General features: G+C 47.8%; 1 protein-coding gene across 2 annotated transcripts in view; it reads left to right on the forward strand.

The window, feature by feature from the left end:
• Positions 1–1,753, forward strand: part of inhbaa (inhibin subunit beta Aa) — a 37,498-nt gene extending 35,745 nt beyond the window's left edge. For both annotated transcript variants that reach the window (XM_026180418.1, XM_026180417.1), the window contains exon 3: positions 732–1,753. In XM_026180418.1, coding sequence (XP_026036203.1) covers positions 732–1,552 — 821 coding nt within the window. In that variant the 3' untranslated portion in view covers positions 1,553–1,753. The remainder of the gene's footprint in view (positions 1–731) is intronic.
• The last annotated feature ends 8,247 nt before the right edge of the window (positions 1,754–10,000 follow it).

Consider the following 10,000-nt stretch of genomic DNA (forward strand, 5'->3'; position numbering starts at 1 on the left):
GTGTGTGTGTGTGTGTGTGTGTGTGTGTGTGTGTGTCCTTCTCTTTCCTTCACATGATTGTAAACTGACTTTCACGGCTCTGTTTTCGTTTTTTTGCTCAAAGTCTGCTATCAAAATAAAATGGGAGCTTCCTCCAGGGAGCTGCTGAAGCCTTAAATGATTCAGCCAGTAAACGTCCCCACTCTGATCGCCTACATAGAAAACTATCTGCTCAGGAAGCCAGCAGCTGCTGCGTGAAAATGCAATATTTGACTTCCTGTTCAAACAGCTTGGCTGGCTGTGACCTGCAGAGGGAAACGCTTCGTTTGTTTTCAGACACGCTGCAGTAAATCCGCTCGTCCCGGGCTGCGGTATGACACCGAGCTCCTGGTGGGAACCATTAGCTGCTTTAAACGCTGCCTGACTCCGAAACCTCCGACCGCTGCTGCCGAGTCAGCAGGAAGAGTCCAATCAGCTGTGTGTAGCTCACATGTGTCTCACAGAGTCCTCAGTGTGTGTGTGTGTCCCTGCTGACGTGTTGTAAAATGTGTGCATGCTACAATTAGGACGGGTTCACGGCTGTGTGAGTGAAACAGTCCAAAAGGTCACTGCGCCCTCTACTGGTCAAAGTCACATGACTCATGAAGTGACTGAGGTGACTGAGGTTGGGGTGGATGGACGGGTTGGTGTGTTTGAATGTAGGTGGTATGACAGTCTTTCTAACCGTCCGTCTCCATCTGTCTCCGTCTCAGGTGAGGTTCCGGGCACGGTGAACTTCGTCCTCTCCAAAGAAGGCGGCGACCTGTCTCTGGTGGAGCAGGCCAACGTCTGGCTCTTCCTCCGTTTAGCCAAGACCAACCGCAGCCGAGCCAAAGTCACCATCCGCCTCTTCCAGCAGCACCACCCGTCAAGCGGACGTCCATCTCTGCCGCAGGACGACACCCTCCTGTCAGAGAAGACGGTGGACACCCGCCGCAGCGGCTGGCACACCTTCCCGGTGTCGGCGGCCGTGCAGGCCCTGCTGCAGAGCGCCACAAGTACGACACTGAGCCTCAGGGTGTCCTGCCCGCTCTGCGCCGACACCGGCGCCACCATCGTCCTGGTCTCGGGCAGCGCTGAGACATCGCAGCGCAACAACCAGCGGGAGCAGTCCCACCGGCCCTTCCTCATGGCCGTGGTCCGGCAGGGAGACGGCAGCGACTCGCAGCGGCGCAGGAAGCGCGGGCTGGAGTGTGATGGGAAGGTGCGTGTCTGCTGCAAACGGCAGTTCTACGTCGACTTCAAAGATATTGGCTGGAACGACTGGATAATCGCTCCACGCGGTTATCACGCCAACTATTGCGAGGGCGAATGCCCCTCCCACGTGGCGAGCATCACCGGGTCCACGCTGTCCTTCCACTCCACTGTCATCAGCCACTACCGCATGAGAGGCTACAGCCCCTTCCAGAACGTGAAGTCGTGCTGCGTGCCAACCCGCCTACGAGCCATGTCCATGCTGTACTACAACGAGGAGCAGAAGATCATCAAGAAGGACGTCCAGAACATGATCGTGGAGGAGTGCGGCTGCTCGTAGACGCAGACCTGAGCGGGACAGGAGGAGCACCTCTGAACCCAGAGAGGGAGGAAGCTGACTCTAGGATCATCACGTCACTTTTATTGACTGTGTTTCATCCTTCGCCTCCTTCCGTCCCTCGAGGTCGCCCTCTGGGATAAAAACTCTGCTCCAGACTCGTCCAGCAGAACTCAGAGAGTCTCCACGGCACTTTCAGAAAAAGAGAAGAAAAAAAGCTCTAATATATTTTTGTTACAAACGGAGGAGCGAAGCTTATTTATGTGGCTGAGACGTTCAAGCACCGCTGAACCGACTTCGGAGAGACGAGGTGCCTGAAAAAAATGCGACAGAAGAAGAAAAAAATCTCAAAACTATGCAACTTGTTTCACGTTTTCAGACCTTATTGTATTTTATTTGTCTCCGTTTGTCGGCTCCCCAAATGTTTACTTTCTCAAAATGTTGGAGGAAGACAGAAGAAGACTCTTGTACTTTATTTAGAAGTGTGTGTGTGTGTGTGTGTGTGTGTGTGTGTGTGTGTGTGTGTGTGTGTGTGTGTGTGTGTGTGTTGAGAGATACTTGAAAGAAACAAGTTGGCTCGGCTGCTGGAACCAAACACTTCTTTATGTTATAATTATTATTGTCAGTAAGTATATTAATATTATTATTGTTGTTAATAATATATTGTGTTATCATGTCTCTTTTTTAAAAGAAGCGTTTCAAACGTGTTTATTTTTTGCACTATAGCGACACTCGTGTTCAGATTAGCCACAGACAGAGAGGACAGACCGGAGGGAGGTCACAGGTTTGAGCCCCACTAGTCTTGACAGAATACTTGAGCGTGTCATCAGTTGTGTCACTTCCTGGTTGCTGAGGCTTGAAGCTGGCGTCTAACGCTCACTGCCAGAGAATCCTGATTTTGCCAAAAGCAGGTGGCTGACTCGCGTTAGAATGTACCTTTGATTTCAGGATGTGGGTCTTGATGCTGTTTCACAATAAAAGTCTAGCAGGAAAGCTGCATCCCCTTCTGTTTGTTTCTGTCACTGCTTCTCAGTGAGCTGCTGCCCACGCCCAGCTCTCTGTACTCACAGCATGATCTGCTAGAGGGTGTGGGGGGGCCACAGCCCCGTCCTCCAGGGCATGAAGCAGGTATGGAGGAGATCAAAACTCCAGACATCCAGAGGCCCCCAGAACACAAGAGACCAAGGAAGACCAACAGAGGGGCAGCCGCGCCACTGTCCCAGAAAGAGCTGAGGAGAGTCCCAGATGAGGGCTCACTCAGCAGCCGCGGAGCAGAAGCCAGGGGGAGTTGCAGTGACGCGCCCGTGAGCTCCGCCGGCAGCCAGCTGTGCCTGAGTGATCGAGCCCCAGGCTCCAGGCCCCGATAAGCAGCCACCAAGGAGTGAGCCGGTGTGTACCTGGACGCCCATCCCCGGACACCAAGAACCACCAACGCACCGATGTCTGAGGGAGTCCGCCACTGGCAGGGGGAGTGGTGGGGGGAGATAGGCCTCCAGAAAAAACAGTTTCTAAATTTTTAACATGAACATGAGCTTCATGACAGGAAATCAGGAAAAGCAGAACGGTTCTAGATTTATAAAAGATTACTAAGCAAACGTTTGCTAACAGTAGATACACAATAGATGTCTCCAGAAAACGACGTTCTCCACTCACCTGCTGCTTTCTGACACTTAGCGGCAGGTCAGCTGTGGAGGCTTCTGATTGGCTAAATCTGCACGTGCCTGTTGCTATATAGCTGTGCTAGCCAACCAGTTAGCATGTACAGATTAATATGTTTATATGGAGCTAAGAACTTAAATAATCACACGGGGAACCTCCGGTCTGTCCGGTCAGAAGCTCCGAGGACTTCTGCTAAAGTGAAGCACTTAGAAAACGTGCTGGTCACACACTTTTGTGGGATCCACTTCCTGCGTTTGTAAAACAGGCTAGCTAAAGTTCTCTGTGATAGCTAGCCTACAGCTAACCCACCTATCGAACCTCTGCAATCCACGTTCACGTCTTTGTCTGTGGTGAATGTTTACAGCATTAGCATCTCATCTTTCTCAATGAACTCAAAAACAAAGCGGCCTTTATGTCTTTATTAAAGTTACGTTGTGAGTTTTATGGGATTTTTCCACACAGGGGCTAAAATTAAAGTTTTTTTAGTTAAAATCTGGTAAAATTTTTGAAGTTTTTCTCCTATGAGACAAATCGCTGCATAAACGCAGCATTAATCATATAAAATGTTGGTAACATGGCACTTTGGATACATGAAATGGGAATTTTCATATGAATCATAAAATTCAGTTGATTTGGTGAAAATTCAATTTTGACGGTGAAATTAAAGCTGTTAAAGTTGATATTTAATGTCTTAGTTTGCTTTAGGAGACCAAAGAGTCGAGTTTGTGTATCTGTTTGTTTTTAAATGAAAAGCAATGAATTTATGATCTGATTCAAAAGGATTTCACAGAAAAACACAGAAAATGATTCCTGCAGTTATTTTGTCCTGAGTGAGTTTTCATGTTTTTAGTTTCTCTGCTGTTGTTTCATCCTCTCGCTCTCTGCACATCAAGAACTCCACTTCCTACAATGCTGAACTGAAAAAAAAAAAGACAATCCACAGCCGTAAATTTAGTAGAAAACGCCGTCCAATCAGAGTCCGGCTGTTTCTGTGTCGTGTGTGTTTCTATCAGTATTGTCGATTTGTTCACCAAAAGTTTTGGAGTGTTTGTCGCCTTTTTGATGAAGTTACATGTTTTCACTTTTTGGATTTTTTTTGTTGTTATGATGGTTTCATGGAGGAGGGCGGAGCTTCCTCTTGTTCTTCTGGACTGTGGGACGACCTCGGAGTTGGTCCTGTGTACATGGACACAAACAAAACGTCAGTGCAGAAAAAAACTCAAAAAGAAGCAAAAAATAAAAAACAAACAAAACGTGGTTGTTATTTGTTCAAATTTTGTTTATATTGAAATGAAAAAAAAATACTGACACTGAACAAAGTGGACAAAGAATAAAAAGTCTATTTTTTATTCTGTATATATGGAAATCAGATTCCAGTATGTTGCATTGCTTTGTTGTACAAATCAAATGTGCTTGTGGCATTTTTCTAATCTAATTTATTTTATAGTATTTTTTGTTTTTCTGCTTCACCATTAAAGTTTAAAGGACGTACACAAGAGTCACGAGTCATCGTTTCTTTTCCTGTGAAACTGGACATGTTTAAAGCATCATGTCCTGTTTGACCTCTGACCTCTTCCTCAAAGTCACTAGATTGATCTGAAGTTTGCTGTTCAGAGCTGTTTCAAACTGGTTCTCGCTGCCATCGTTTGCATTGATGACACAGAGATATAACGTCAAGTATTGTCGCTTTAAAATACAGTTACCATGGTGACCCTCAGGTTTAAGGCTTCACTCTTGGACCACACTCCTTAAACCACACTCGTGCACGAGGAGGAGGCGCAGCGGGAACTGGCTTCCTCATCCAGAGGCAAAAATGCAGTCTGTGCTGAAGCTGCGATCCACGAGGACAGAGGTCAGAGGTCACCCTCCGCTGACCTGTGACTAGCCGCTGGGAGCCTGAGTGTTTGCTCTGCACTCTGAACTGAAAACAGTGAGTGGGAACAAGCTGAGAGGAAAGACACGAATCATGTGAGCATAAACACAGAGCGGGCCTGAACACCTGCAGCAAGTGTTACAGGTGGTGTCCAGAGTCATTTCCTGTCTTTGGTGGGACCAGTGTCAACGCTATAAAAAAGTAATGTTTTACACATATTATACAGAACATTACCTTCATGTGACTCTGTAAAATCATCTGTCTCATAATCACCATTTAACAACATAGACCTGAGGCTACAGCCCCTCAGCACAGATCCCTATCCTAATGAGGACACTGTGAGCTTCCTCTTAGTATTTAGGTTTGAACACAACCAACACAAAGAGGCTTTAAAGTGGTCGTCATGGTGATTCTACTGTATAAACAGGAACAGGTAGAAATGAGGCTGCAGCCTGACTGATCATCAGTTTGTTACCTGTTGAAGTTCAGGCTCTGGCTGCTGGGCCGAGGTCTGCACACGCTCAGCTTTAGCTCTGGGTTGTTGGATAGCTAGGTGTTAGCATGCTGTCTGTGCAGATGCTTGTGTTAGTTTGTCCTCTCCTAACACAAACTACAATCAGCTGATTGTAGCCCAAGTGTAGGCAAGAAAACTGACAATTCCAACTTACTGACCTACTGGGAACCAGTTCTTGTAGGAAATTTCTTCCCTACATGCTGCAGTGCAGGTGGTTTCCTCTGAATGTTTTCCCTCACACACCTCAGGACATCCCAGTGAACACACAGACCGTCTCATCCTGATCTGTTGCCACAGGCAGCTCTGATCAGCTGACGATGCTCCATGTGAAGCTCAGGTCACTTTGTGGATAGCAAACACTGAATCAGCTACTGGTCACGTCTTAAATCTCGCCTGGACGCTCTTGTTACACTTTCTCTTGTCTATGTATTGATTAGAGTGAAATGAATTAAACAGTAAATAGTTTTTCTTGAGTGACTCTTTCCATTATGACGCTAGCATCGCACCCAGAGCAGAGATAACTGTGAGAGTCTGAGGTGCTAAACTCCCCACAAAACTGCAAAAGGCTTAAAAGGGTTTAGTCTGCAGACAGACTGTGGAGCACAGCTGTGTGGACATTTCACCACTAACTGTATTAGCTGTCATGTCCTTTGCAGTAACCTTTATTTGCATCTCTCACTTTATAAAGATGCTCTGACTCCACCTCTGTTTGTCTGCATTCAGGTTTTGGTGTCGTAGTTTTGACGGGGGTCGGGGTGGCGGCCATCTTTGCAGAGGTTCATTAAACTTCAGTTTTTATTAACCCGAGGTCACTGCAGAGGTAGAGGGCACTGCAGAGGTAGATTTCACTGCAGAGGTAGAGGTCACTGCTGAGGTAGATGTCACTGCAGAGGTAGAGGTCACTGTGGAGGTAGAGGTCACTGCAGAGGTAGATTTCACTGCAGAGGTAGAGGTCACTGCTAAGGTAGAGGTCACTGCAGAGGTAGATTTCACTGCAGAGGTAGAGGTCACTGCAGAGGTAGAGGTCACTGCTGAGGTAGATGTCACTGCAGAGGTAGATTTCACTGCTAAGGTAGATGTCACTGCAGAGGTAGATTTCACTGCAGAGGTGGAGGTCGCTGCAGAGGTAGATTTCACTGCAGAGGTAGATTTCACTGCAGAGGTAGAGGTCACTGCAGAGGTAGATTTCACTGCAGAGGTGGAGGTCACTGCAGAGGTAGATTTCACTGCAGAGGTAGAGGTCACTGCAGAGGTAGATTTCACTGCAGAGGCAGATTTCACTGCAGAGGTAGATTTCACTGCAGAGGTAGAGGTCACTGCAGAGGTAGATTTCACTGCAGAGGTAGAGGTCACTGCAGAGGTAGATTTCACTGCAGAGGTGGAGGTCACTGCAGAGGTAGATTTCACTGCAGAGGTAGAGGTCACTGCAGAGGTAGATTTCACTGCAGAGGTAGATTTCACTGCAGCGGTAGATTTCACTGCAGAGGTAGAGGTCACTGCAGAGGTAGATTTCACTGCAGAGGCAGATTTCACTGCAGAGGTAGAGGTCACTGCAGAGGTAGATTTCACTGCAGAGGTAGAGGTCAATGCAGGTTTATTTATCCACTCACCTGAAGCCCCACCCCTCCCTCCTGAAGCTGAGCTAAAATCCACAGCTCCGCCCACAATGACATCACACAGCACCAGAGGTCATATCATTTAGTAGCCGAACTCTTTGATGCCACCTCGTTCACTTATATTTAACTTGTGTTCTTATGAGGCGGCGTCACGCTCTGTGATCTGCTGTGAAGTGTATATTTAGAGTTTACTGTCACATCTTCTGTTTCCACAGACGTGACTCACAACACGCCGTCGACCTTGGAGAGCCGGCATCAAAGCCAGACTCCGCTTGCAGCTTTCAAACAGCAGCACACAGGGCACCAGGAAACCCCAACAACCAGCAAAACACACAGTGTGTGTGTGTGTGTGTGTGTGTGTGTGTGTGTGTGTGTGTGTGTGTGTGTGTGTGAGAGAGAGGTAATGGACTGAGGTCTGTGTGCGTGCTGTTGTGAGGAGACACAAACAAAATGTCATTTAATGGAAGGAGAGTGTGTGCGTGCGCTTGTATTAGTCATGCTGTGGGGACGTAAATGTGTTTACACAGCAACACTGCGGGGACTCCGGTCCTTCTGGGGACGAAGAGTCCTAATCAGATAATTATTTGGTTTAAAGATGGCCGACCAATAAGAAGTTGTGGCTTTTATATCGTCAGTGCATCGAATCAGTGTTACAAGCTGTGGCCACCAGAGCAGGACGGAGGACTCAAGACAAAACCAGCAGCAGCAGCTTTGATTCTTTATTTTAACTGGAAATCAAATTTTAAGGGAAGTTAAATTCACTGGGGTGATGTTTAGGCTGCAGTCTGAGTCGAGTAGCAGAGAGGAGAGTAGAGCTGCTGCTCCGGGATGAAAGTATGAGGCAGGCTGTGAGAATTTTCTGAATTACTTGGGAGAGTCCTGAGTGGAGGAGACACCTGGTTTGTTGGGTTAAAGCAGGGGTGGGTAACTCCAGGGCCGGTGTCCTGCAGTTTTAGATCTCACCCTGGGTCAACACACCTGAATCACATGATTAGTTCAGGCCTCTGGAGAACTTCAAGACCTGTTGAGAAGGTAATTTATCCACTAAATCAGCTGTGTTGGATCAAGGACACATCTAAAACCTGCAGGCCCTCGAGGCCTGGAGTTCGACACCCACGGGTTAAAGGCTGGTGAGCTCCAGGAGGGAAGCCAGGTAAGGAGCGGATTCACCGCTCTGATGGAGCTGACCACCTGGTGAAGACTTAAATACAGCTGGCTGATGGGAAACAGGTGAATGGGAATGCAGAAAACACAGCAACCGAACAACAAAACCAGTACGGCTACCGATAATCAGCTTCAGCCTCCTCCACCATCATCGTGCCTCCTCTTTGGTTAGAAAGCAGGAGCTCTGCATCATCATCTGGACATAAAACATGACTTTGTGTCAAAGTCAGAGTCTGTGGTATTAATATTATTGGCCATCATTCCCAGTTCAGCACTGTGTGGTGTTACTAGTGTGAAAAAGCATCTTTAAGCTAAACCCTCAGTTCAACCCTTCCTGCAGCTACTCGAATCCTTTCAGGGCTCCCACCAAACCCAGTAGTTTTAGTTTTTACCCCCCAGCACACAGACAGACTCTTGGTGTAGGACTGAGGTGTAGGCAGGCTGACACCGCTGCAGAGTGTGTGCAGCACAAATAGACGTCCCTCTTAATGACAGGAGGCAGTAAAATGACTCGCAGATGAAGCGCTGGCCTCAGCGGCACATCAAGGCCCGCGACTCTTCTGTGAGGACGTTTCTAAATCAGACGCACAGACGTGTCACGCTTTGGGGTGCAGTTGGATATTTTAAGGCGCGCGCAGTCATTACTGGTCCTCACAAGACCAGCAGTAAAGCGGCTGAGGGCGAGCGGAGATCAGAGGCTCCGGGGACCGCAGCAGGGTGTTCCCCTGCCAGCGGGGCAGCCGCCGTGGTCGACTGCTGTTTGATGCTCTTTCTCAGGAGGTGACGTGATCCTGTCAACGTCTGTGAGAAACTTTATGTCACGTTCAGGGAACATCTGAAATCTGAACACTTAATCATCCTCGTTCAAGGAGTAATTATACTTCACTGAAGTCGAGTCATTAAGCAGCCGCTCTGCTGCCGTGTCCAAACGCCTTGTTAGGAGCATTTCACCATAAAACTGTCGGTCATTGGACGGAGGAGTCACTGACAGCACGGTGAAGCACGCAGAGGGACGGATCAGCTCCGACTCTGCTAATGAAAGCTCTCTGGGTAATTTCACTCGGAAGTTTTTCTTGACAAATTACCAACACGGACGATTTGCACAGGAAAAAAATCACTCGGGGTAATTATCACAAATGACTGTTTCCATCTGCGATAGCGGCGCTGTGAGAGTTAGCTTACAGAACAGAGGGTGTTCCCCGGGAATCTTTAACTCTGACTGCGAGTTAAAGATAAATCAGACGATCACGCTGAGCTGCTCTTCATCATAATCTACAATCTAAACTGGTCCACATCCCCGCTGAGGTTATCCGAGGAAACTGGACCGTCGAGCAGAAACGTCCTGCAGGTTAGACCCAAGAGTTTGATCCAGACTGAAGCAACAAACGTGGACAAGATCGAGTATCTGAAAGTGTTTTTAAAAAAGTGTTTCTAGTCAGAAATAATAAAGAAGGCGGCCGTGTGTCCTGCCTGAGGACGCTTCTGTCAGTCCAGACTACAAACTGATGCTTCAGGTGCAGCAAACTAAAGTTTGTGTGGAGGATCTAAAGCAGACGTCTGACTGCTGCTCTTCAGAGAAACAAGTGCGCTCGTTACTGTTTCTAACAAGAAGTGCCGACCACACC

Source organism: Astatotilapia calliptera, chromosome 9 (genome assembly GCF_900246225.1).
Source record: "Astatotilapia calliptera chromosome 9, fAstCal1.2, whole genome shotgun sequence".
NCBI classification, from domain to species: Eukaryota; Metazoa; Chordata; class Actinopteri; order Cichliformes; family Cichlidae; genus Astatotilapia; species Astatotilapia calliptera.